Source organism: Mesoplodon mirus (assembly GCF_964341445.2).
Source record: "Mesoplodon mirus genome assembly, chromosome: 4".
In the NCBI taxonomy this organism is placed as follows: domain Eukaryota; kingdom Metazoa; phylum Chordata; class Mammalia; order Artiodactyla; family Ziphiidae; genus Mesoplodon; species Mesoplodon mirus.
The window spans coordinates 39,850,748-39,878,476 of record NC_138979.1 but is presented as its reverse complement, the minus strand read 5'-3'; the positions used below and the strand labels follow the sequence as shown (position 1 = coordinate 39,878,476).

The window sequence follows — 27,729 nt, the reverse complement described above, 5'->3', positions numbered from 1 at the left end:
AGAACGAACCATTCCAATATGGAGGGGTGGGCGAAAATCTCATGTTAGAAAACTGGGAAAAGAGGGGAGTATTCCCAGTTGCCACTCTCAACGATAGTTATTATGGAGCATTTAAATGGGAAGAAAAATCTTTAATTGTACGTTATAAAAAGGAATCAGGTGACTTTTCCTCTGCACCCTCCCCCACAAGCGCTCGTGGTGCTGGCTCCGCTCCAGCCCCTCCAGGCTCCGCGGTCGCCGCGGACGGGAGCTGAGTGGGGTCAACTCAAGTCATGCAGGTTGTAAGAAACGCGGGGTTTCGGCTCTTGCGGTTATGGGCTTGGCCACCGACGACCAGGTAAGAATGATTATCCCCTCCGAGCCTACGGCCATCCGCGGGAATTCGCTCCTGCCCGTGTCCCATGAGACACCTGGACTCCAGTTAGGACTCGGTTAGGCCTGGATCTCACCGAGCTTTCCTTCTCTACAGGGTCGCCGTGGCCGGAGTGCCGACCCCCACCATCCACACTAGCGCCCAGCAGATGCAAGACGCAGCGGCCAAGCCGGAAGTTGAGAAGGCGAAGGCTGCGGCGCCAGCTCCGAGCCGCAGCAGCTTCAGGTGAGGGCCACTTAGGTCCAGCCCTCGGGAGACTGGCACCACCCTCCAGAGTCAGAGAACCAGTGAATTCCCAACTCTTTGTCACTTGCCATCTGCGGGACCTTATGCAGATTAATCCTTGAGCCTCAGCTTTTTCGTCTGAAAGTGGAGATAACGCCAGAAGAGGTTGTAAGGATCAAATGAGATGAGCTTTGGCACAAAATGAATGCTCATGAACATTTGATGAATGAATGAGTGAACGTCGAAGTTGTATAGTAAATATCTCCTTTGTTTCCCTCTGGGATCACGTCAGACTAACAACCTTCCCTGGGTCTCGGACACAAAAGGGGGCTGGGATGGGTGGCTACACTAGGGTGTATGTTATTATGCACGTTTTTGAGTTGGTCTAAGGTCCAGGGTGGTTTCTGTGCTTAGCCCCAGCGACTGGTAACTTGCTTTCCACAGTGCCACTGCCTCTTTGTGCTACTTGTACTTCACTATATTTAACAAACCTTTTCTAAGAACCTGCTCGGTGCCAGGCACCGTGCTAGGTGCTGGGGATACAACTGCAGAAGATCATTCCTCCCCACAAGTAGTTCACAGTCTACCAGGGAAGACAGACATACAAATGTTTTCACCATCATCTGACCAGTGGTATATTGGAGGTAAGAGATGGTTGTTTTGAAGTATGAAAGAGTGAGTGTCTGACTCCGGAGGAAATCAGGCAAGAGTGCCAAGAAAATAATGTGAAGCTAAGAACTGAATTGAATGGGAGTTCAGCTGGAAAAGTCGTTTTAGGCAAACTAACAGTCTGTGTAAGGCATGCATTGTGAAAGAACGCAGTGTATTCAGGTGTATGTGTGATGGCAGATGAGGCCAGCAGGGTGAGAAGGAATCCGAATGCTGAGGGTCTTATCTGTAACACTGGGGCTTTTACGCAGTCCCCACTGTAGGCAGTGGGGAGCTGCCAAAGGAATTTAAGCCAAGATTCTTTTATAGTCACTCAGCAATGTCAGGCACTATTCAAGGTGTTGGGGATGCATCGGTGACCAAACACACAAAAGTCCCTGCCCCCGTAGAACTTAAATTCGAGTAGATAGGGGACAGTATATAGAAAACAAGAAAAACAAATATGACAGATTGTAGGAGTGTGTCTAGTGTTTGAGAGCAGCAGCAAGAAGGCCAACGTGGAGTGATGAGTAAAAACAGGAGGTGGGGGCAAGAGGGCAAAGGGGTGCAGCAGGCACGCAGGGCTACACCCTGTCGGCCTTGTGGGCCATCGTGAGGACTTCAGCTTATTCTCTGAGTGAAGTGGGAAGTCACTGGAGAATTCTGAACGGAGGATTGACATGATCCTGCTTACATCTTAAAGGGTCCCTTTGGCCGCTGTGTTGATATTGAACTGTAGGGAAGCGAGGATGGAAGATGGGAGAAGTCTCCTAAGCAGCCAAAAAACTACTGAAGTAGTCTAGGTGAGAAATGATGCTGGCCTGGACCAGAGTAGCAGCTGTGGAGGTAGTATAAATGGTCAGACTGATACATTTAGAAGATGACCAACAGGATTTGTTAATGTAAGATGTGAGAAAAGAAGAGGACTGAAGGAGCACTCTAAAATTTTTGGCCTAAACAACTGGAAAGATAGAGTTGTCATTAAGACGGGGGAGACTACAGGAGCTTGGATTTGGGTGGTTAAGTTTGAGATGCTTCATTAACATCCAAGTGGAGATACAATATTGACTATTAGAAATGGAGTTCAGGGGACAGATCTGGGCTAGAGGTATACATTTGGAAGACTCATCATATAGATGATTTTCTGTCTGTTTGTTTTGGGGGTTTTTTTTGCCACGAGGCTTATGGGATTTTAGTTCCCAGACCAGGGATCAAACCCAGGTCCCCCTGGCAGTGAGAGCACCGAGTCCTAACCACTGGGCCACCAGGGAAGTCCCTAGATGATACTTAAAACCATAAGATACAAGATCATCAAGAAAGAAAGAGTAAACAAAGAGAAGAAGAGGTCCAAGGACAGCACCCTGGAGCCTCTGGCATTTAGAGATTTGGGAGATGAGGAAAAATCAGCAAAAGAGAGAAAGAAGAAATCTCCAGAGAAGTACTAAGAAACCCTGGAGGCTTTTTTTTTTTTTAATGTGGTTCAAGGGCAGAGAGATTAGCTATATCAAATGCTACTGATACGATAGGTCCATAGACTGATGACAGAATTGCTCATTGGACTTAACATTGTGAGTTGGTTGGTGACCTTGACTAGAGCATTTTTGGTGGAGGTATGAGGGGCTAAGGTCTGAGTGGCGTGGGTTCAAGGAGAATAGAAGACAGGAAGAAACAGCAGGTATGGTCATTTCGTTGAGCGGGAATATAGAAATGGGCAGGTGCTAAAGGAGGCTTTAGGATCAAGAGGTTTTTGTTTGTTTTTAGGTTGGGGAAATGACCACATGTTTTGCTGATGGGAATGATGCAGTAGAGAGGGGAAAGAATGAGGATGCGGACTGCTGTCCTTGAGGAGCTAACACACAAGTGGAGCATCATAACAGGAGAGAAGGCAGAGATTGTGGGCACAGATGTTTGGTAGTGGGAGCTGGAAGAACTTCTGATTGCTTCTATTTCTCTGTGAAGGTCATCAGCGGGCAGTGAGGAAGCAGGAAGGAGTTGGAGGTCTGAGGGGACAAAAGAAGGTACAAAATAGTCATCCAGGACAGTGAAAGGGTAATTGAACTGTGGATGCGCTGTATGATTGCCAGCAATGAGGGCCCACTGGATGTTAGAAGTCATTAAAGTAAAGCAGCAGTTCTCAGCCTGGGCGGCTGTGCCTCCAAGGGGACTTTTAGCGATGTTTGAAGACATTTTTGGTTGTCACAACTTGAGGGACAATGTCTAGTGGGTAGAGGCCAGGGATGTTGCTAAACGCCGCCACAGTGTGCAGGACAGCCCCCCTTCAGAGAATTCTCTTGCCCAAAATGTCAGTAGTACTGAGGTCAAGAAACTGTGATAGAGAGAGAGAGACAGTAGGTACTACTGCACTACTGTGTATTTTTCTCTACCCAACTGTGCAGGCTATTTTCAGTCCTCGTCAGCCATTTGCAAGGGATGCCGTGTGTGCGGGCCTGGTTTGAGGATGGGTATGAAGAGGCAGCAGACCAGCACCAGAAAGCTTTGTCTTTCCTGTTTATGGGCTGCCTCGGGGTGAACCACTTGTTCGTTTGTACATTGGACCTGGGAGCCTTAAAAGCTTGATCTTGTCTGCGCCTTCAGTTAAATGGTTCAAGCTCCAAATCCTTCCTAGTTCAAAAATCTTGTCCTATATAAAAGGCATTATGCTGGTATGTTCAGACTTTAGAAGGCGTAAGTTTTTGACCCACAAGTCAATAGGGGAAATTATCAATGGGGAAATGATAATGTTTTAAATATTAATGTCATCTCAGAGCCTCATCCGCATTCCACCTCAGTGTAGGCTGATAAGCTGGCAACCTGCTGAGGTGCTAAATCATCTCTAAGATCAGGCCGAGCAGGAAAGAATACACTTGTAACTCTTGAATACCACTGTGTTACTGTTTTGTTTTGTTTTTAATCTCTCTAGGAAAGCCAGTCAGGAGGATAATGCTCAGCTAATAGTGTATTCTCTAAATCAGAACCCGTTGTAGATCAGGTGGCTGAGGGGATACAAACACTGATCTGATCTGTACGTGTAAGCAGGGTGCAGCAGCAGGTTTGCTCGAGTCTAGAATAAAAAAAAGCGCAGGTGGTGAGCAGAGCTCTGAACCAAGGTAGAGCCCCTCGATCCAAGGCCTGGCTTCCCTTGTTAACCCTGTTCCCCTCTTTGTACTCAGTTTCTCCACCTGAAAATGAAGAGTCCTGACCGAGAGACAGCCAGAGGACAGATCGGACTGAGATAGAGAGGGGTCTTGAACTCAACATATTGTCTAGGCCAGTGTGCTAAACCCTGAGTTCACATTCTGACTCACTTGGGCTACTTCAGAAATGGATTCTCAGGCCCCATCCAGAAGTCTGGGGTGGAGTGTAAGCATCAGAATCACGTGATCCTGCTGTTCAGCCAGCATGGACAACCGCTGGTCTAGGATAGGTGTTGGCAAGTTGGATCTGGCCAGTTTCCTGTTTTTTTATTGGACAGTAGTCACACCTACTGTTGTCTGTAGCTGTTTTTGCACCACAGTGGCAAAGTTGAGTAGTTGCAACAGAAACTTTATGGCCAGCAAAACCTAAAATATTTACTATCTGGCCCTTTACAGAAAAAGTTTGCTGACCTCTATTCCAAGGAATTTTTTTATAATAATGATTTTTATAAGTATTATTAAGATAATTTTGTCTTTTTTTATTAAGATAATTTTGTCTTATCAATATGATATGAAAAATCATATTGTTTATACAAACGAACAATAATATAGTCAAGATATCTGTGGTTGATAAAACAAGAAATAGAGGTTCGACTTTATTTTTTTTAATGCAGAAAGAGTAGCCTATAGAGGACTGGAGAGTGATCTGATTACACTAGAAGGGACAGGGGAAGATGGGGAGCGTGGATTAAATTCTCTATCCTCCCAGCAGAAAGTCACTTGCTGTGTCTAGAGTCAACAACTCAGGAAATGGCTGCTGAAGCACCGTGTTCACAGATGTGGCAGCAGCGCCAGAAGGGTTGGGGGCAGTGACCTCAGGAGCAGGCTGAGGCAGAGAGCTGCTGTTTTTTATTAGCTTGTCTGTACTGTTGGCTGTTTTTAAACCTTGTAATTTTTTTTTTAATTAAAAAAAAATCAGGACAACTTCACCTAAAATTTTTCTTCTAATTGCAGCATTTACCCTCCAATTCCAGGACAAGAGAGCTCTCTGAGGTGGGCAGGAAAGAAATTTGAGGAGATCCCAATCGCACACATCAAAGCATCGTACAACAAGTAAGCAGGGAAGGGAGCACCTGGTAGGGCTAGAGTGGGCTTCTTTCCCCTTCAGAGGGGGTGGGCAAGCCAGGCGGCCACGTTCTGCACGCAGATGCTGATGCAGAGGTTCCTCTGGGCTCCCTCCTGGTTTGGGGAGACCACCTCTCTCTTTATGTAGTTTATTCAGATTTCATGAAAATATGAACTAGGTTAGGCATATCCCATTCATAAGATTTCATTGCTGTCCTTGGGAATTGTATTTCCTGGTTCTGCTCAAGAGTTGGAGAAGAGTATATTTTAGGGCCAGAAAGTCCCTCTGTGAAAGTATTTGTGAAGTGTTAGTACTGGGGATCGGTGATTAATAAATGAGAGAGATTATTTCAGAATATATGATTTACTAACTGAGCAAAATGGAAACCTCCAAATAAGGGTCACTTTAAAGTACTCGCTTTGGGCCACCGTGCACCGACCTCTGCCTTTGTAGGGCTGCACAAGGTTGGAAGACTAGTGTTCTGTGTGGCTTTCAGACAGTGCTGGGTAAGTTCCCAACTGTGTTGGCAACAGAAACCTTGCTGACGTCAGTAACATCTTTGTACACCAGCCCCCACTTGGAGATGGGATTGGTGTTTGGTCAACAGTCGCCTATGAAGCAATTTAGAGAACAATACAAGAGACTGTTGGTAGTCAGGGCTAGAGGGTGGGCACAGGTGAGGTGCCATAGGATGCATTTCAGCTTTCATCTGGTAAGCTCAGAATGAGAGCCCCTGGATTTTCCTCTCTTCTCCGGTTGCTAAGGACATAGGTAAGCTCTCTTAGTTCGTTTGCTTTTTTAAGGGTCTGTGGCCCACTCTGTAGATTTCTATTGAGGTTGTCTCAGAGACAAGCCATTCTCTTGTCTACTTCTACTCTGTTCAGTGTAGAAAACCCAAGAAGCCCTGGTAGGGAAATGGCAGCCGTAGCCAGGCCAACAGCAGGTGGCCTGAGCCTAGGGCCGGCTCCAGCAGGTCTCCCTATAACCACTCTCCACTTCCCTCTGTGGTGAGTTCTCAGGGAGCTCTTCAGACCAGGAGACTGGACAGTGATCAAGAGGGAAATGGAGGGCTTCCCTGGTGGCGCAGTGGTTGAGAGTCTGCCTGCCGATGCAGGGGACACGGGTTCGTGCCCCGGTCCGGGAAGATCCCACATGCTGCAGAGTGGCTGGGCCCGTGAGCCATGGCCACTGAGCCTGTGCGTCCGGAACCTGTTCTCTGCCACGAGAGAGGCCACAATGGTGAGAGGTCCGTGTACCGCAAAAAAAAAAAAAAAAAAAAAAAAAAAAAAGAGGGAAATGGAAAGCATGTCTAAGGATTTCTTGAAGTTATTCTTAATTTTAATTTAACTTGTTAAAGAGTCCTTATCTTTTAGAGATATATACTGAAATATTTACGGATGATATGATGGGTCTAAAATTTGCTTCAAAATAATCTATTAGTTAGGGGACAGAGGGGAGTAGAAACAGGGTTTATAGGTGAAACCAAATTGGATATGAGTTAGTAATTGTTGAAGCTGAATGGTGAGTCCATGGGAGTTCAGACATTATTCTATCCACTTTTGTGTATATTTGAAACTTTACCAATGAAAAATCATTAAAAATTGCCTGATGTGAAAATCTAATTTCTTAGGGGGAAAAAAAAAAGAAGAAGCCAGAAAGGACCCTGAATCTAATTAAACACTGGCTACAGGGAAGATACTAGGAGGAAAATATGCCACCTTACCTCTGGATGACACTTAACACCCTCAGATTATGGAGCTTCTGTTAGTCAGCTCAGGCCACTATAAGAAAATACCACAAACTGGGTGGCTTAAACGGCATTTATTTCTCACAGTTCTGAGGCTGGAAGTCAGAGATCAGTGTGTCAGCAGGATCGGGTTCAGTGACAGCTCTTCCAAGTTGCAGATGGCTGGCTTCTCGTTGTGTCCTCACATGCTGGAAGAGGCAAGGGAGCTCTCTGGGGTCCCTTTTATAAGGCACTAATCCAGTTTATAAGGGCTTCACCCTTATGACCTAATCATCTCCCAATGGCCCCACCCCCCAATACCATCACATTAGGGGTTAGAATTTCAACATGAATTTAGGGGGTGGAGCCCAAACCTTCCATGCATAACGGCTCTCTTTAGATTATACGACTTGTCAGTTTTTAATGAGATTTAGAGGTTGATTCTGACCTTTCCTGGCACCTCCTACAGGAGTTCAAAAAACACTCATCTGATAAGCTCAGAGTGAAAGCAGCTAACGGTCTTTTTCTTTCACACTTGGGCTTGTCTGGTCATGGGTTAGCACTCTCTTACTCCCCTGAAGAGCCATTATATTCTGTACACCTCCCCTCCTTTCCCAGCACACAGATCCAGGTAGTCTCTGCCGCTCACCAGCCCCTTGCCCGCGCTTCCTGTGGCACGGAGGGGTTTCAGAATGCCAAGAAGGGCACGGGCATTGCAGCGCAAACAGCGGGCATAGCTGCCGCGGTGGTAAGTGTGTGTTCTTTCCGGCTCCCTCTGTGCTGGGCTCCACTTTTTGCATGGCTGATCACTGGCAAGAAAATTGTCCTTGAGGCGGGTCTTCAGAAGCAAGAGTATTGGCCAACTCTTGTTTGCTACCCTAACATAGGGGGTGGTTTGAAGAGGTGTGTGTGAAAAGGCTTCTCTTTTCTCTTTCTCTCAGCTTTAGTAGAAGTGAAACACTCGGTTCATTCTAGAAGAGGCAGGAGCCAGGTGCCCAAGGCTCACCAGAGCCCCCTGGATTTAAAAACCAGTGCGGTGGGTGGGGTGTGGTTGTGGTAATGGTCCATCTGGAGAAGGTGTGGCATGTGAGGACTCTCCTGCAGTACCAGAGGGAGTGTGGACTGTTGCAGACCTTTCTAGAAGCAGGGTGGCAGTGAGCTGCAGATGGTGTATTTATTCAGTATCTACTATACGCCAGACACTTTACATTCATTATCTTGAATCCTCAGAAGACCCTTGGTATTACCCACATTTTTAAGAGTCATTTGGGATTCAGAGTGTGTGGCTTGCTCAGAGCCATGTAGCCAGTCCAGTTCTCTGAACTAACCCCGTCAGGTCTGGGACCAGAGCCTGGGTGGGCACTGTCTGCTATAACACAGGCCTCACAAAGGTTCACACTGCCAAACCAGGAGTATCTCTGGAAGGAAAACCTTGACCTTCAGACAAAGCTCGATGCCCCAAAATACTGATTGCTATGTATCAGTGATCATCAAAACACACTAAATGGCCACCAATGGGCAGGTTTATACACTTAAAAGAAATATGTCAGTGTTAACGGTGGCTTCTGCATGGTGGGTTGAGTGACCTGTGTGTTTTCCAGACTTTCTGCAATAAACTACCTTTATAAACAAGAAAGGAAATTTTAACTATAACTAAAGATTAAAATGATAAGATAACACTTTCTAAGAGGGTACTGAGGCTTAGCCTTGGAGTCCAGGGCACATTATGGTCTGAAATTCTGCATTTATCCACCTGGGAAAAATCTGAGCGATATTTAGAAGTCTCCACTAGGTGGCAGTGCTGTCCTGGGTGGAAAGAGATCCCAGCTGACTGCTGGTGTCTGTCCTGCACCTCGGCCATCTGCTCTTTGCTTCCTTCCCTGCTCTTTGCTTCCTTCCCTGTTTTCTGCCTGCTTACATGTGTGGGTGCTTGTTCTATGGAGCTCATAACCCTGTTGCTCCAGGTTGCAGTAGCAAGGGGGTTTGGATGTCGCACTTCTCTCTCAGAGCACTAACCACTTGCTGCTCCTCTCCAGAAAGCTACGGGGAAGGGTGTGACCCACGTCCGAGTTGTGGTTAAAGGCCTGGGGCCAGGGCGCTTGGTAAGTGACCTCGCTTCTTCACAGCCCAGCATGTGTGCTTGCTTCTTCAGTTAGTGAGAGAAACGGGAGTGAGAGCAGAGGAGGGAGAGTGGACCCTGTAGTGGATTCCCCTAACAGCTTGAAGTTTCTTTCCATTGCCTCTAATCTACTAAGCTTCTCAAAGCAAGCCCTGATCACTTAGTTTCAATTCATCAGACACTTACAGAGTGCCTGCTGTGTGCCAGGCACTGGGAACAGAAAGGTGGCCCCTGGGGGACTGTCACAAATGGGTCCCTCAGTACAGACTAGTGAGTGCACTGGTAAAGCTTGTGCCCAGGGTGCTGGGAGCCTGTTGGGTGTGATCAGGAAAGTGTCCCCAAAGAGGTAGCATCTCTACTGATTTTTTCAGAATGACGAGGGACTAACCAGGTATGCGTATGGGATTGGGGGAGGGGGGATCATTCCAGGCAGAGGAAACTACAAAAGCATAATGCTTAAGATGCGTTGAGATTTACAGCAGTCTTTGTTCTTAGATTGTAAAGCGCAAGGTGGGACGTGGCAGGTGGGATTGGAGATGTGGGCAGCATTGAGGGCTTGGTGAAGGGATTGGTAGGGAGAAGAGCTCTGTGAGAGCATCACGTTGGGACTGTAGATATCAGAGCCAGTGAGCTTTCTCATCCCTATGCTGCCCCACCCCCCACCCCCGACCGGTTCCTCTCCAAGCCCTGTCTGGACACACTGGGGCATCATTTCTGGGACCGTGCCATCCTGCTATTCCTTCTCCTTCCAGTCTGCCATCAAGGGACTGACCATGGGGGGCCTAGAAGTGATCTCAATCACAGACAACACCCCCATCCCGCACAACGGCTGCCGCCCCAGGAAGGCTCGGAGGCTGTGAGGGGCAGGAAGCCTGCACCTGAACCTGACCTCAAGTCCCGCCTCCAGCTGGACGTCATGGAAAGCACACTGTCAGAGCTCTCTCCAGGGAGGGCTTGTTAGAGACCCTTCAGGCAGTAAGGGAGAGCTCTGCCTCCTTATGGGATGGCCTTGGCTTGTTCCTTCTACTGGAGACCAGTATGCCTAGAAGTGCCTCTCCTGGACAGGAAGGGAGCTACAGGGGCAGCTGTGGCCCAGACGCCAACCAGTAAATGCTGCAGCTGCTCTGAAAAAATAAAAATATCTCCACCATCTGTAGTAATTTGTGGGGTTTTTTGCTTCCAGCGTTGCAAACAGTAACCCCCCACTTCCTCCTGAAAACGAGATTGTGAATTGAGGTGAGACCCTCAATGGAAGGATTAAGATGTAAATGTGGGCTGCTAAGTACCAGGCACCTTCCTCTTTGGTTTCACATATTTCCTTTTTAGCCCCTTAACTAAGGGTTCCAGAGCTCATTAGCAACTTTTCTTACTAACTTGTAATTTGGCCCCAAATTGAGAGGTTTGTGCCTCCTACCTCTGGAGTACTCTGATAGCAGGTTTCACTGTTAGCAGGCGTGTCTAAAGTTAGTTAGCCCTAACAGTACGGGAGAGTGGTCTTGGAATCGGGTTCCCTTAAGTGTGAACCATCAGAGATTCCCCACAGTCAAGGCTGCATTACACACTCCGTGGGCGTCAGCAGCCCCAATACCCGAGACTGCATGACCCTAAAGGAGGGAGGGTAGAGTGGTATAAAACAGGGTTCTGTAGAAATTAGGAGAGGTGGAGGGATGGGCGAGAGCAGAGCCCAAATTGAGACATGCAGGAAAGCGAGTCCGGGTGGTGCTGACACAGCGGGCTCAGCTGGGCTCCCAGGCAGCACTGACTGCTCAGTCGGGACTCGGGGGTCCCTGGATGCCACACAGAAGCCAAAGGTGGGGCCTCTGGGGACCCAGCAGGAGAGACCCCCTCTTCCTTGGACAGAGAGGACCAAGGATGAGAGCATTACCAGGAGATGAAAAGGTGCACGTCTGTCGGAGGGGAGTCTGCAGGAAGGGCCTGGCGACCACCGAGGGGCTCCACACCTGCATAGCCAGCCGAGCATTGCGATTTGCCTGAACCCCGTGTAGTAAATGCACAAATGCCCTCTTATGTAGGGAAGCCGCTGCGTTACACAGGTTAGAGAAGGGGAAAGGACCAAGACCTGAATGTGAATTTAGAAGGAAAATGTCTCCCTACTGCCTCCTCTTCCATCCTTAGCAGGACCTATGAAGGTTAACTTGTGACCAATGACTAAAGGAACCCAACTGGAGGCTTCTTGTGTTGAAACCACAGACGGAAGGAGTTACACTTTAAAACTATATATAAACACGTTGCGTAAAAAACATGGGGCTCGTGAGAAACCGCTCTGTGATGTGGTATGGTTTGGCCTTTATTCGGGTGGACAGAGGGCCTGGAGCAATTAGTTTAACAGAGCAAGAAACAGGCTGTTCAAAAGAGAAGCTTAAAGAAAGTCCTTTAGAGAGGCGTGGGCAGGGTCAGGGGATAAACAGGCTGCAGCACTCAAGGACTAGCAGGAGTGGGGGAGGGACAAGCCCCCAGAACCTGGAGGCGCTCTAGTCACAGGGATGCGGCCTCTGCCAAAGCCGCGGCCCGCAGAGGGAGAGGACAGAAACACGCTGATGGCTGTAGCCTCTGGCCACCTGACGTGCCCAGTGGCTGAGCCCAACAAGAACCAGAGCAGGGGAGCAGGGTGGTGCCGTCCCTGGAGGGCCAGCCTCGCAGGCAGCAGAACAGATCTGGAGGGGCACGTGGAGAAGAGGAAGCACAGGCGGTCTCCATCATTCCAGAAGTGAAATCTTCCATACGCTGTGGTTTTAGAAAGTGTTATTTTATTCCCAAGAGGGCATTGAAAAGGAAGGTACTGCCTGAGAGTACCTAAAAGTAGACAAGACACAGGGGACCCTAAAGGATCAATGGTCTCAGGGCCAGAAATGGAAGCCTGGCACCACCGCCGGGAGCCAGGTGGGGGGAGCACCGTCGACAGGGCGCCCAGGGGGAACGCACACAGCTTTGCTGCTGGGAGCCTCAGTGCCCTGCTGCGTCCAGGCTCTAAGAGGCCAGTGAACTTGTGCTCTCTTAGACTCTATCACCTCTTTTTTTTTTTTTTTAAAGAAGATGTTGGGGGTAGGAGTTTATTAATTTATTTATTTATTTTTGCTGTGTTGGGTCTTCGTTTCTGTGCGAGGGCTTTCTCTAGTTGTGGCAAGCGGGGGCCACTCTTCATCACGGTGCTCGGGCCTCTCACCATCGCGGTCTCTCTTGTTGCGGAGCAACAGGCTCCAGACGCACAGGCTCAGGACTTGTGGCTCACGGGCCTAGTTGCTCCGCGGCATGTGGGATCCTCCCAGACCAGGGCTCGAACCCGTGTCCCCTGCATTAGCAGGCAGATTCTCAACCACTGCGCCACCAGGGAAGCCTCTATCACCTCTTAATCGTGGGGTCTTGGCCTCAGAGACCGGCCCCTGCTCAGGGGAGGACCTTCACTGACCACTTAAGGCAGTTATCGTTCACCCAAAATGCCAGGCTGCCCTTTCCCCTGCTGCCACAAGCCCTTCTCCAAAGCCAGCCTCTCGGTTCTGAGACACAGGTGACCGTGTGCTTGCACTTCCCCCTGGCAGAGAAGATGCAGAGCCTGGCACTGGGTCCTGAGTATTTGCACAAGCAGAGTGTTGGCATCAACTTGTGTGACAACACACTTCCTTGTTTCCTGGCAGCAGGGCCTTGGGTTATTGCTATGAGTGCATCAAAGTGCAAAGCTGGTGGCCCAGGACTAGCTGCATAAGGAAAGCCTCTCCTCCCCTCTCCCCTCTCTCCTCTCGTCTGCAGGCAAAAAGGCAAATATAATTTTTCTCCTTTCAGCATAGATGCAATGTTTTCCCTTCTTTTGGCCAAGGTCATCACCCGACACTAAGCTGTACCTTCACCACCAAAATAAACCTGTTTAACAGGAGAGTACCTGGATGCTGGCAGAATATAACTCAGCAGTTTAGGAGAATCCATTTTGCAACCTGCCTGCAACCTGACTCTCATATGTCCATTTTTTTTAATGCATATTAAATTAAAAGGCATTTAATGCATATATGCCTTCCCCCGGACTCCTTTATTCTTTCTCTCTAGTCATTTTTTCCTACCCTGGATAGATACATTGCTTTTTAAATCTGAGTATTATCAGCCCACAGTGATGGAGTGGTCACTGCCAAAGCAGAAAAGTCTATTCAACCGAAGTGAACAAACATGGGCTATTGCACAAACACAGGCTGAGCACAGGGAGAACAGATACGGCACTGTCATTCCTGTCCTGGAGCTCACAGACCAAGAAAGTGGGACAGGCACATGGCTGAATTAGTCAGAAGGAAGTTCCATACGAGGCATGAATGTTATTGGTGTTTGAGTGAAAGGATGATCCCCTCAGTTCATCCCAGCAGGATCACCAGGTATCTTTAGGATTGGAAACTGGCAAAGCAGCATTGCCCCAGGTTACCGGATATGGCTTAGGTGGCATGGTGGGTCATGATAGGAAGACGAATGGGGGTAAAATCTTACCAAAGGATTGGGAGAGAAGGAAGGAGGCAAAAAACCTGTGGCCACACAAGATGTGATGGAGAAAGGGAGGTGGGCGTGTAGAAGGCTGCAGTCGAGCTCATTTGCAGGCAATGAAGGTAGGTGTGTAGGCATCTAAAATAGAGTAGAAAGAGTCACTGAGGTTTAAGTCAAGAAACTATGAGATGTGGACAAAGAAAGCTGTCAATCTTGATGCTGAAGCCCCAAAGTGGGCATCAGGGCAGGAGACAGAAAAGTCTGGGAGAATCAAAGTCCCCAAACAACACAGAGCGGCCAGAGTACAGGAAGGAGTATATGGGTTTAGGAAGAGGGGAGTAACAGCACGAACTTCAAAAGAGAAGGACTGTTGGGAGGAGGTGGCAGAACGATGTCCCAGAAGGGAGATGAGGCACTGACCACACGCTGACCCGCATCCCTGGGCACTGGGGTGAGATGTGCAGAGTTGGGGAGGAATGGGGAGGAGCGTGGTGATGAGAGACTGTCTCTTCTCAGTGGAATCAAGCTCTGGGGACCACAGAAGGAGGAGCAGGGTGATGAGAGTCCTGGAGAAGAATGCAGGCTGTGGGCTGGGTTGGGGGCGTCCGGCATGGTGACTTTGCAGATGCTGAGAGGGTGTGGAGAGAGATGAGGCCAGGGAGGGCCTGGAGGGGGCGAGGACAGGGACCTGCCATGGCTGTGGTCTGGACTGGAACCTGTGTCCAGTGTCTGCTCTGCTTCTAAGCTGCTTTCATAAGGAATACAGACGGCCGGAAGCCATGAAAAGAAGACCCGTCTTACAAGTAATCAAGGAAATGGGAATTAAAATGCATGACCGTCACTCCGTAAATGATGCTAATCCAAGCCACAGTGGGGATGAGCTCTCCCAGGAAAAAAGCAGAGAATGAGGAAAACAAAACGACCCAGTGTTAAATGCTGCAAGGAGGGCAAGGCTGCAAAGAGGCAGGGATGCAGCAATCAGAGAGACAGCAGGTGTGGCGTCTCAGAAGCCAAAGGGCCGAGCACTTCAGTAAAAGGGAAGTCGGGGTGCACGGTGCATCTGAGAGGTCAGCTGGCAGGTCAAGCAAGGTGAGGACTGGGCAATGGCCATGGATTTGGCAATGTGGAGGTCCCCATTCACCGAAGGGAAGGAGGGTGGAAGAGAGTCAGGATGCCGAGTCTTCCGTAGAGGCTGTGTCATGGCAACGGGTGCTTGAGGAGATGGGCTGTCTCCCTTGAGACATGGCAGCTGTGGGTCGGGGTGTGGAGGACCCTGGACCTGAAGGAGTGGGGAGGGAAGAGGCCTCGAGCTGGGGAGAAGCAGACCTCAGCAAGGCAGCCGGAGGCCAGGCCTCAGGGGGAGACAGCCAGAGGGGGGCTCCAGTGACAGGTGGAAACAGCAGCGTCCAACTCCAGCAACGTGGCACTGACAACGGAAACAGAACGTCCTTGCAGTTGGTACATGGGGAACCTTTCTTTTTTTCCCCAATATTCCATAAATTGTTCTGAAATAAAAGTGCTCTCAAATGTAAATAGCTAGAGCCTCTTCAGAGGGAGATCTGGCAATATCGTTCACCACTTACGATGTACAGACCTTCACAGTTCCCTTCTAGGAATTTCCCACATGGAGCAGCGCTGTCCCTGCTCATGGACGTGCCCTGGAGCTGCACGGTCAGCACAGCAGCCACCAGCCCCGCGGGACTCTCCAGCGCTTGCGATGTGGCGGGCAGGACCATGACTGAGGAATTGGCAGTTCGGTTTTATCTAGTTCAAATTCACTGAAGTGTAAGTACAGCATGTGGCTGGTGGCTACTGTATCGGACAGTGCAGCGGAGATAGGCTCTCACGCGGGTGGGAGTAGGCAGAGGTATATACTCACGGAGGCACTGCGAGTAACAGAAGAAGACTGGAACCTAAATGTCCATCAACAGGGCGCTAGCTAAGGAAATTACAGCCCATCCGGATAATGGAATGTTAGCCCTGAAACAAGCCAAGATGTACTGCTAAGTGAAAAACGGGGATTGCGGGGCGGGACAGGCAAGACAGTGCAGAGTACAGTCACGAACTGATGTAGAAAAGGACAGGATATGTGTACATAAATGTGGATGCACTGACTATCTGGAAAGACATACCCCAAACGGGAGCATTCCCTCCAGGGAGAGAAACTCAGTGACTGGGTAACAGGCAAAAAGAAGATTTTTTACCTTTTCCACCTTCAGAAGAGGGTGTCATGTACAGCTGACCCTTGAACAACGCTGGGGTTAGGGGCGCCCACCCTGCGTGCACTGCAAATCCACGTATAACTTCACGGTGACCCTCCGTATCCATGGTTCCGCATCCATGGATTCAACCTTGGGTGTCGTAGTACTGAACGGATTTAATGAAAAAAATCCACATAGAAGTGGACCCTCGCAAATCAAACCTGTGTTGTTCAAGGGTCACTTCTCAATGCTGTTGCTTATTCAGGTTAATTAATGAATCAATTAAACTAAAAATAGAAATAAAAAACTGGTTTATAAGAAATGCGTAGAAGCTGCAGAGTCAGGCACTATGTAAATTTTCTCAAGTGAGCAGGTCACATTTTTTCAATAGACATTTTGACACACACACAGATCTGTAACACACACACCCCCACCCTGCAGCTGGCCCAGTATTTGGGGGAGGACTTCTAACTTGGCTCTGAAATTTGTTCTGGTAATCAATCTGGCTTCTCCCCTCTGCCCGCCCAGGTTCAAATTAAATTGTACACATGCTCTGTGATTCAGCCTAACAAGTCTGGCCCAAAAAGTTGGCCCCAGTGTCATTGTTGCTTGGCTGAAAGGAAGGGGCAGACAGAGCACAGCGCCCCGTTTCCATAGTGCCCTGTGGCAGCTTAACCACCTTGGATTTGCGTAATCCCCTTGAACGGAAAGGAAATGTCAACTGAGGGGCAGTGTGGTGTCACAGGGGGCCCTGGCTGGCAGGACACCTGTTGTCTCAACCCAGCTTGAGCACAGACTCAGCAGGCTGTCAGCCACATCCCCGTTCCCCAGATGGACCTCAGTTTCCCCCTCAGAACCAAGAGGCGGTTGAGTGGGCTGTAGCTCTGGCACCCAGGAACCCACAGCTCCTTTGTGGCTGGGAGGACAGTGCAGGTTCGGATGCACTAGCCCACTCTGGGGGAGACCCTCAGGGCTGCGGCCCAGGCCTGACTGGATGCCGCGGAAATGCCCTTCGCTCTTCTCCCCGTGTGCTCTCCCCAGGGCTCCATTCCCCCTGCCTGCTTGCAGTGGGGAGGGCCGGGGCTTTGGAGACACCAGCCCAGGTTGGGACCCCGGCTCGGCATCAGTCTGACGCTCAGCTACTCCACCTCCTCGGGACCGTTAGGAGCATCCACCCAGACAGCTGTGTACCCGCTTGTACACAGCTGGTGCTCATGAAGGACGCCTCTGCGCTCTCCCCACACTGCTCCCTCGGGCTCCAGTCTGTGGGGTTCTGGCTGAGAACGGTGGTGGATGCAGATGCAAGCCCATCTTGCTGCCATTATTATTATTACTATTTCCAAAGCTTTCTTTCCTGTGATTTTAATCAGAGAAGGTTCTGATGGAGCCAACCACCCATCCTCCACTCCCTTAAACCCACTCATTTGTAGATTAAGCCAGATTGTTACAAATTTGCAGCCAAAAATTAAATTAAATTTAAAAGCCAAATGATTCCAGAATCTGTCCTTCAAGAGCCTTTCTTCCATCACTCCTTCCTCGAAAATCTATCCATACTCAGATAAAATATGTCTAGAACCTGGTAGCTGCCCTCAGCAGCTTCGAGGCTGGTGGGGGAGACAAATTCAGAAAAAAGTCCATTGTAATCCCGCAGGTGCTACCACAGAACAGGGGTGTGTGTGATGAGAGGAGGTATCAAGGAACACTTCCTGGAGGAGGTGACCTGAGCTCAAAATAAGAGTAAGCATTAGGAGGCAAATGCGGGGGATGAGGGGTGAGGGGGGTAGTTTCCAGCAGAGAGGGTGCACGCATGGACAAAGGGCAGGGGGCAGAAATGACAGTCTGTGCCGTAAACTACCAGCAGTTTAGAACATAATGTGAGGGAGGAAGGGAGGCTGTAGCAGGCTGAATAACAGCCCCCAGAGATAACAGATCCTAACCCTGGAATCTGTATGTGTCACTTTATTTGGAAACGGGGTCTTTACAGATGTGATCAAGTTAAGGATATAAAAATGGGGAGATTATCCTGGATTACCTGGGTGGACCCTAAATGAGATCACATGTACCCTTAAGAAATGGAGGCAGCAGGAGATGGTAACTGCACAGAGGAGGAGAAGGCCATGTGACGTCGGCAGAGACGAGTGATGCAGCCACAAGCCAAGGACCTGCCGGAGCCACCAGAAGCTGGTAGAGGCAAGGAACAGGTTCTCCCCTGGAGATGAGATGAGAGATGAGAGTCTGACAGAGAACAGACAGTCGGGACTGCTGCGCAGGGCCCATTCAAGAGCGGTTTACGAAGCAAAATTGCTCTCTGGGTTGAAGGGGGCCGAGAAGCCCCAGAGCTGCCTCAGGGCGTGTCTAACAAAAGGGACTGGTAGGGCTGCGGCAGCTCCCACTTTGCACGGACACCTTGGGCCGGTGGCCCTGCCTCTGAGGGACCGACAGGGCTCCCTTCCTGGGCCTTGCACCCGGGCCTCTGAAGGGAGGGATGAGCCTCAGCCATCGCTAGGACCCTGCTCTAGCCCCTCAGCTGTGCGAGTGGAGTGCAAGCTGCCTCTGGGAGAGGACAGTCAGGATCCTGACGACACATCCCTGGGAGGCGGCATAGCACAGGTTTTTGTCCTGTTGGGACCAGGATAATTGGGGCATTAATGGAAATGCATTTCTTACCTATTTTCTGTCTGATTGAAAAGTACTTTGCAGTCATTTAGGGCCCTCACACCCCTATAATCAGAGCACACGTCGCTCAGAAAAGGCAGAAAACTGGGTCACCACACAGGCTCTAGAGCCTCTTGGATGCAATAAGCAAAGAGTGCAGGCCCGCCTGCTTCCTGTGCCCCACCAAGGACATCGCCAGCTCTGTGCAGCCCCTCAGTGATGGCCAAATTCAGCAAACAGGCTGAATTTGGACTATCAGGGTACAACTTTATTTTTCTCCCATCTCTGCCTCGCATCAACTATGTCAGAGCTCCTTTTCTGTACCCCTGAACCGCCATCTCAGGAAGAGTCCATGGCCTTCTTTTAGTTTTAAGAATAAGTCTCATTTTGATAGTTCAACTCCCTTCCAGGGATCTAAAAGTCCAGTCAAATCTATTAGAAAACTCTGATCTCAGACCTGTCATAGCTTCTCCCCTCGCCCCTCTGTAGACCCCGTCTTCACTCCTCCAGGAACGGGATGAGGGAGGATGGAATGAGGGGGGAAGTGCAAAGTCATCCTGCTCTCCGTGGGGCTCTCTTGGCCAACACCGGCCGTCACACCTTCGTCTTGACAGGCTGGCTCTCGTGTGGGCCCGTGGTGGGTTCTCTGGAACCAGTCCCCAGCCCGCCACCCACGCAGAGACCTCTGCCCTGGGCCTTCTGTGGTGGACCTGGAGATGGCTGCCCAGACACCCCCCCAAAGGAAGAGCCTGTTGCCCAGCTGCTGTCAGCCCCAGGGACAGTCACAGAGAGCTGTCACCCTTCCAACGGCAGGTCCACCGATGGCTGATGGCGGCCCGGGCATAGGGCCTGGCCAGCTCTGACAGGCACCTTCGGGTCGGTTTAGGCCTGCAGCACAGCTCGGCTTCCCTCTGCCCACCCTGCCTCCTGCCCTCCCTTCCATAGGGCCGCTCCTGGGCCACTCCCTAATAAACATCCCCACACAAGTGTCTCAAGTCTGCTCCCCGGAGAACCCGCATGTGACCCCTTTAGCAAGAAGCACATGCACTCGGGCTGACCCCTCCCCACCCATCTCAGCTCCTGGCCCTGTGGCCCACCCCACCCAGGGTGCTGCTGCGGGGAGCCCTGAGCCCCGTTAGGTGAGTGGGGTACCGGCAATGCTGGCTCAAGGCCAGCTCCCCGCACAGTCCCCACTGAGCCACAGGGACCTTGGGGACGCCCCACTTATCCCTGCCCCACCAAATGCCAGCAGCATGGCCTACCCAGCTGCTGCCCCATCTCACTTTGCCCCACTCTGCCAGCCTCCCCGCTCCAGGCTTCTCCCGGCTGGAAGCAGGCACCACCCTCCGTCTTCATGTGTATGCCCTCCCCACTACCTGTGAGATACCATCAATGTTTTGCTCCCAAGAACTCTCTTGAACCCTGCCTTAGAGGTGGCATGGAGCAGGTTCTGGTTTTCTGCAGCTCAGTATGCTCCCAGCCAGGGCATGAGACACCACCCTCCCCTTCTGGTAGGTGCCCCAAACTCTGCAAGCTCTTCCCCCATCACTTGACTTCAAAGCAGGGGAAAGCAGTCCTGGCCGTATAAAGCAGTCCTGCGAATTAGTTGTGCTTGCACTAGATTTGGAAGGAAGAAGAGAGGCAGAGACCATGGCCTCCCCGCTGCTTTGGCTGGGGAGATGTTGGGTTTTTCGTCAGTGTGGACAGGCGGTGGCGGCAGTGGCCGTGGCGGCGTCCCCATCTCTGGGTCAAAGAGAGGCAGTGGTCTGGGGTCGCCCACGCCCTCAATCGCTCCTGAAGCCCTGCCTTCCTGATGGGGTAAAGGCAGCAGCTCTCTAGAGGGTCTGCAGGGGTGTTCTGGGCCCTTCCAACAGTGTTGTAAACACTGAATTTCCAGTAACAAATCCTCTTCTACCTAAAACAGCCAAAGTGGTTTCTGTTTCCTGCAACTGTGACCCTGACTGGCACCGGACACCTTTTTGAATTCCGAATCTCTTCCCTTGCCTGGATGGGGTGGCCATTGTTGGATTCGTCTTGCCATCTTTTAAGTCCCACATGGATATGACTAGCCCTTCCCTTTATCAGCCCTTCTCATCCTCGACTGAGCACATGAAATCCTTGGGGACCCTTGTTAAAATACAGGTTCTGATTCGGTGGGTCTTGGGTGAGGCCTGAGAGTCTGCATTTCTGACAAGTTCCAGGTAATGCCTTTGCAGTATTCCCACCCCAGACGTGCTGAAGAGCACAGCTTTAGTTTGTGAGGGTACTGAGCATCTGTGCTCCTCAGCTGGGCCGTCAGCGGAAGTTCCAGGGCAGCAGGAAGAAGCCCCTTTACCATCCTGCATAAGCGGGGCCTGGGCCAGGTGCGTGGGAGGTGCAAAGACGAGTCAGGCACACTCGGGGCCTCCAGGATCAGTGAGCCATCTCCTACTGGGCACAGAGCCCAGTGGGCCATGGGGACACAGCCTCCCGCCTTCTCCATGCCTGGTGACTAAATGATTTGTCCCGCTCCCCAGGCACAAGCCAGTGGTGCTTCCTGATTGGACAAGGGTTTCCGCTCCTCAACGGACGAGCACTTTAGGAGCACAGTGGGGCAAGGCGCTAATCCCAGAAGTGGACTAAGGAAGGAAGGCGCAGGGGGCTGCAGCTGCCGAGCTGGGCCTCTGCCCCAGTGACAGGGTGAGGGCATCATGGGTGGGCAAGGAGCAGTGGAACCACTGCTGGAAGGCCAGGCTGGGTGGCATGCTCTGTAAACAGCCCTCCTGAGCCATGCGAGGGTCAGGATGGGCAGAGTGGGAGCAGGGTCGGGCTTGGAATGCTGAGGGAAAGGACTGACAAGGGGCTGAGGCCAGACTGGGAAGGCCCTGCAAGGGAATTTGGGGTGCCCCTAAGGATCCTTAGCAGGGCTTTAATCAGAGGCATGACAGCATCGGGAGGAGATGGAGGTGGTGGCCCGAGGAGCAGAGACACAGGATCAAAGCGTTCCAAGTTCACATGTCCTCCCACCAGCCCCGGATTATAGGAGTCCAGCTCCGTGGGTCTTATTAACTATCTTTTATAAACAGACCCATTCACTCAGCTGGCTTTCATGTTTCTTCAAAAGCAGAACACTAAATGGAACACCAGAAAAGAACATGTTGTCCATTTAGATCACACCAAAAGCATGTGTTTTTGAGGGGCAAATGGAAAATAGCCAGTAGAACACTCAATAAATATGTGTCGAATGTGTCAAATGCATGAATGAATGTATAAGCCTAGAACAAGCTGCCTTGGGTGGGTGGGGGGGGGGGGTTCCAGGGGAGTCCAGGGCTGCCCTGATCACAGGCAGTGCGGCACTGGGCAGCCTCTTCCTTGGGACCATCCCTCTGCTCCAGCACACCCGGTCCAGATTCACTGAAGTGCTGACTGATCACTAGAAGTTTACAGATCTCTTTACTGACATGACATCTTGACTTAGTATGGCCAAAATAAAACTCTTGATTCTCATCCCCTCCCCAGAAACCCTTTCCCTCTCTCAGTCTAATGTAAGGTAGCTAATGAAACCACTTACCCAGTTCCGGCCAAAAAACTTTGGATGCATCCTGAATTCCTTTGTCTTACCTCTACGGGGAACTCATTAGCTGGTCCAGCTGGCCCTACCTCCAAAACATGTCCCCGTCTGACCACTTCTCACCATGTCTACTGCTACACATGTCTACTGTCTTGCCTGGCCTGTTGCCTTGGCCTCCTAAGTGACCTCCCTGTTTCCTACCACCCCTTCCCCTGAGCACAACCCATTTTCCACACAGCAGCCAGAGGGATCTTTTTAAAACATAAACCAGATAATGTCACTTGTTTTATCAGTTTCCTAGTTTATGTTCTGTCTTGTCTGCTAGAATGGAACTCCATGAAGGCAGGGACTTGTGGATTTGCAGTGCCCAGGGCCTAAGAAAGTGCTCAGTAAACACCTGTAAATCTCACCAAATGAAGGAGTCTAAGCCAGTGGTTGGAGTGAGGGCCTCATCTCCAACATCAGTCACCCAGGCTGCCCTGACTGGCCCATACTGCAGGGAAGCCGACACCCAGCTGCAAACTCAGCCATGTTCCAGATAATGCCATGAGAATGTTGATGAGCATTAGAAAATGTGATTTTTTAAAATGGTTTTCTAGAACATTCCTGGAGAAATGGTCCAAAACGATAAGGAGAAGACTCTGGATTACCAACAAGATGAACAACTAAAATGATATATAGGAGTGGATTCTGGAGTGTTATCTAGAATTCAAAACATTAGCCAGTGTCTGATTCTGAAAGGACACCATACTGATGTCCCCAAAATGTGACAAAAGAATTTAGAAATGAAAACAGTGGGGATGTTTTTCTTCTTCTTCTTTTAAATAAATAGGTACTTAATAAATATTTATTGAATGAATCAACTGCCTATGTAATATGAGAAAGAAAATATTCCCAAAATATCATTCTAAGTTTTAAAGTATGAGACAGATTAGAATGGTTCCAAAAGCAATATTCTGGAAAGGGGTCACTAAGGAATCGCAGCATTCCATACACTCCTCCAGTGGCTTACCCATATAATCCTCTGGCCCCCAAATACTCAAATATATATTTCATTGTCCTATTACTTTCAATGTATTTGTGTGTGTGTGTGTGTGTGTGTGTGTGTGTGTTACACGGGCCTCTCACTGTTGTGGCCTCTCCCGTTGCGGAGCACAGGCTCTGGACGCGCAGGCCCAGCGACAATGGCTCATGGGCCCAGCCGCTCCGCGGCATGTGGGATCCTCCCGGACCGGGGCACGAACCCGTCTCCCTTGCATCAGCAGGCGGACTCTCAACCACTGCGCCTCCAGTGAAGCCCTCAATGTATTTTTGAGAGCTGCTTCAAATCCTTTGTGACATGAGGCAAGAAACAGACAGAAGGGCAGACAAAACCAATGAAACCAGCAGCCCCAAATCAAAGCAGACACAGAGGACGTGGACAAGAGGCGGACTGAGTAGGACAGGAGAGATACCACTCACCAGTTACAGACAGACACTGGGCCCATCATCTTAGTTTTACATCTCACTTTCTAGAAGGGAGGAGGTTCTCTGATCCTTTGGAAAAGCTCCCTGGCCATCAAGAGGTGGAAGATTCCACAGCCTTAGCAATGGCCCTGTCAACTCCTGCTGCCATGGGGACAGAGATTAGCAAGCACTAAGCTCCCCGGGCTCGGAGGTGCTGGAAGGGGCAGCCAGAAGGGCCCACTGTGCATCTCCACCCGGTGGTCACTGAGGTTGCTGGGCACACCTAATCCAGCTGTCACCATGCACTTGCCCTCCTCTGCAAACAACAGCTGGTCGGGGCTGGGCTCCACGGCTGCCCATCTGCCACCCGCCCTCCCTGGCCAGAGATGCTCAGGTGTCCTCAAGATGGCCCTTATCCCTCACAGCACCACCCCTCCCATCCCCCTGGCTTGGTTCTGTGGCTCGGATGGGGATTTTCCACCCTTCCCACGAGGCCGGCTGCCAGCAGTGAGTCCCAGATATGCCATATGCCCTCAACTATCCCACGCCCTTCCCCAGGGCCCCTTACCACATGCGGGGTGTGCGGGGCGCTGAGCTGCAGACTCTGAAGTCCATTTGAATTCTGGCTCCAGCTTTGTGACCTTTGGCAAGTTACTTAAGTCTCTCTGTGCCTGAATCCTTATCTATAAGATGGGGACAAAGCATTTCAGAGAGCTGAGCTGAGTCAGTAAGTCAACAGAGATAAAGAATTTTACACAGTGCCTGACTCAGGTGCCCGAGAAATGCTAGCTCTTTTTATTTTTTTAATTTTTTATACTTATTTACTTATTTATTTGGTTGTGTTGGGGCGTGCATGTGGGATCTAGTTCCCTGACCAGGGATCGAAACCAGGCCCCTTGCATTGAGAGTTCGGAGTCTAAACCACTGCACCACCAGGGAAGTCCCAACTAGCTCTTTTTAGACGCCTGCATTCCCTCGGACCCTCCAGAAGGCACCCCGACAGCAGACCTCTCCTTTAACTCAAACAGAGCCTTCAGCTCCATCTGTCTGCACTTGATAAGGAAAGCTAAAGAAGCACCTTTATAACCCTCTTCGGAAAGGGTCCTGAAATCTATGAGGACCTTCAGAATCTAGTGGAAAGGCCTGCACGCTAATTTTGGCTCTGTCAGTGCACTGACTCCCTTATTCTTGTTCTCTAGTTGGTTTCCTAGTCCATAACCTGGGAATCATGCTGCCTAATCCTCATTACTCCAGCGGCAGAATCCCACTAATTGTATGCCGTTTCCAGATGTGAACTGGATTTAGAAAACACAGTTTTATACTAAAATATCAGTATTTGGGGGCCACTGCCCCAGGAAAGGGGCTCCCCGGGTACCCCTCCTGTCCAGCGGAGTAGGAAGTCTGCCACGGGTGGGCCGACTGGCAGACCCTCAGCTGTGAGGCCCTTGTAGGGGGAGCTGGTCTTTGCTCCCTATTAGAACTCAGAAAATATAGAATCCCACAAACCCAGAAAGAGGTTCCAATGCTGGAGGAAGTAAACAAATGACAATGGCACTCAATGGTCTGAAAAGCAGAACTGCGGGGGAGAGCCCACAAAAGGCAATGTAAGGGTGAATGGAGGCCTCGAACCTGAAACTGTTGGGCATTTCTGAATTGCATGGCTTCTGACTCGGTGATGCCTCACCGCGGTGATGCTGCAGCGCAAAACTGCCTTCTGTCCTGGGATCCCTGCAGCACCGGGTGGCCCAAGCCCAGTCTCTCTGTTCTATTTTCTAGAGAAGGTGTGCAGAGGACATGCTCTTCCCCGGCCTTCCTCCACACCCACCCCTGAGCAGGCGTCCTGCTGTGTTGTGCCTCGCACAAAAGAAAACACATACCTGGTAGGTGTCTACAGGCTGAGACGAGATGGCCTTTGCCTGTGCGGTGGGGGAACTGGGAGGGGGTGGCTTCCTATTTTCACTTCCTCCATAAGCAGCAGCTGGAAGGGAAGCCAGAACCGAGGGCTGCCATCCCCCGCGGCCTCTCTAGAAACGGAAAAGCTAGTCCTTTCTCACCACAGGTAGAATGACTTGAAAATGCCAGATTAACCCTTCAAACACTCACTTGCACCCACCCAAACCTGGGGAGAGGGTGTGTGCTCCCTGGGAGAGGGGCTGCCTAGCCTGGCACTTGACGAGCGCTTTCTGCCATGGGTACTGGGCACCAACTACACAGCAAAGGGGGCCCAGATGTGCAGTCTCTAATTTCATCCTCACAACAACCCTCGAAAGTCAGTATTATCATGCCTCTTTATATGTGAGAAAACGGCCTCAGAGAGGCGACTCTCTAGCGTCAGAGACTGAGAAGGTGTGGAATGAGAATTCTAGAGACCAAAGTCCCAGCCACTCACTGGACTCCCTCCCGCAGGGAGTGGTCAATGCCTCAGGCTGGGGCCCGCTTCTCTTCCATTTCCCCTCCTCTCCCCTCTTCTCACCAGGCTAACTCCTCTCATCCTTCAGAATTCAGCTCAGGCCACAGCTCTGCCAGAAGCCTTCCTGGACCCCACCAGCCTAGGTCAGGTGCCCAGGTGTCTGCTCCCCTGGCTCCTATGCACCCATCTCTCACCTGTTCTCAGTGAATCCTCACCTGCTCTCAGAGCTTCTTTCTCTGCTTCCCCATCTGGTCTGTCAACTCAGGTCTGCAAAGACCATGGCTTACTGTCCTTTCAGCCCAGTGCCTAGCTTAGGCTGCGATGCTCGGAAGCTCAAGAAATGTTTGTGAAAAGAATTAATGAGTAAATACAAGAGGACCCCTGCAGAAGCAGCCTCCCTCACACTTCTGAGGATACAGAAAGGTGCAGGGGTCACACAGCAAACAGGCCAATGGATCGGGTGAGGTGGGTTATGCAAGCCGGAGGCACACACGCCCAGTCTAAGACGGCCCCAACTGTGGGACCGCGGGCCTCCTGACGGCAGTGTGAAAATGCAGGATATTTTATACACCTTCAAATCTGTAAAAACACCACATACACCAAAAAGGCATGTCACTGAGCAGCATGTCATCTCAAAGCGTCCGGTTTGCAGCCTCTGCAGAAGCATTTGGGAAGAACTGGGGCCCAGAGTCTGGTTCCTAAGCAGCCGTCTCTCACACCCCTTAAGGGGTGGCAAGTTCAGATTCGGGGCTGTGGCTGCTGCTGACATCTCCGTCCCCACACCCCTTTCCAAAGCCCCTGGAAACCCAGAGCAGTTGGAGCCACCAGGAACGAGGCTTTCCTTTTCCCCTTGCCTGGGACAGGGTGCCCCCAGGGCCTCCAACACCCACCAAGTCCTTCCTGAAAGGTAGGCTCTGCCTACTGTGGGGCAAGATCTCTCTCTTCCCCCAAAGTCTCCCAGCTGCACTTCACAATCCCAGCAGACTTTTTTGGACCATGTTGCTCTGTCTGTATTATAGCTGGTGACATTCTTTCTGCTCTAATCATGAACTTGAAGGAGCGGGGTGGAGTAGGCAGGCCAGGAGCTTTAGCACCATATCTGGCTTTGCAGGAATAACAGGTTCAGATCACTCACTTCCCCTGGAGAGCCAGCCCTAGACCCAGGGACCCCCACCCCCACCCCAACCCCAGGCTGTGACAGCAGGTGGGCTGGCCACCCACCTTGTCTGGAGAGAAGCAATCAGATGTGAGTGCTGCATGTTGCTAGGGAGCAACTGGTAACAGCTGGCTGAGAAATAAGTCGTGTCCCTCGGAAAGCATGTTCTTGGCCTCTAATTAAATGCTGCTGCAGCGTCTCTTCCTTCAGGGAGCTATAGAAATGTGCCGCATCAATGCGGGCAGGAGCAGGCAGGGAGCAGCAGGTTCACAAGCCTGTTAAGGCCCCTCCTGTCTGTGCAGAGGAAAGGCTCAGGGGACAGGAGTGAAATTGCTAAACCTCCAGGAGGTTGGCAAAGTAAAGAAAATCCTGGCCTCAGACTACTCAGCTCAACTAAGCCCACAGAGTGGCTACCTAATACCACTTCTGCTGTTACAGGTGAATTCATTGGTTAAACACTTTTTAAAAAGGTCATTAAATCCTA

General features: G+C 50.6%; 2 protein-coding genes across 3 annotated transcripts in view; one reads left to right on the top strand and one right to left on the bottom strand.

Moving 5' to 3' along the window:
- The first annotated feature begins 10 nt into the window (after positions 1-10).
- Positions 11-10,501, top strand: MRPS11 (mitochondrial ribosomal protein S11). Of its 2 annotated transcripts, XM_082619342.1 has the most exons (6): positions 11-337; positions 470-598; positions 5,395-5,493; positions 7,851-7,980; positions 9,269-9,334; positions 10,104-10,501. In XM_082619342.1, the coding sequence occupies exons 1-6, from the start codon at positions 273-275 to the stop codon at positions 10,209-10,211; spliced, it is 597 nt and encodes a 198-aa protein (XP_082475468.1). In that variant the 5' UTR covers positions 11-272; the 3' UTR covers positions 10,212-10,501. The 2 variants fall into 2 exon arrangements, with proteins under 2 accessions (XP_082475468.1, XP_082475469.1); XM_082619343.1 differs by lacking the exon at positions 9,269-9,334.
- A 5,526-nt stretch (positions 10,502-16,027) lies between these two features.
- The window catches only part of DET1 (DET1 partner of COP1 E3 ubiquitin ligase), a 45,890-nt gene continuing 34,188 nt past the window's right edge, over positions 16,028-27,729 (bottom strand). The window contains exon 5 of the mRNA XM_082619336.1: positions 16,028-16,194. Within this exon, the coding sequence (XP_082475462.1) occupies positions 16,089-16,194 (106 nt within the window). The 3' untranslated portion in view covers positions 16,028-16,088. The remainder of the gene's footprint in view (positions 16,195-27,729) is intronic.

What these genes read in the sequence shown, in the direction of transcription:
- MRPS11 (XM_082619342.1), top strand. Translation starts at nt 273, where the DNA reads ATGCAGGTTGTAAGAAACGCGGGGTTTCGGCTCTTGCGGTTATGGGCT. An exon ending in GCTTGGCCACCGACGACCAG is followed by an intron (nt 338 to 469) that starts GTAAGAATGATT and finishes CCTTCTCTACAG; the next exon opens with GGTCGCCGTGGCCGGAGTGC. An exon ending in GCCTGGGGCCAGGGCGCTTG is followed by an intron (nt 9,335 to 10,103) that starts GTAAGTGACCTC and finishes TTCTCCTTCCAG; the next exon opens with TCTGCCATCAAGGGACTGAC.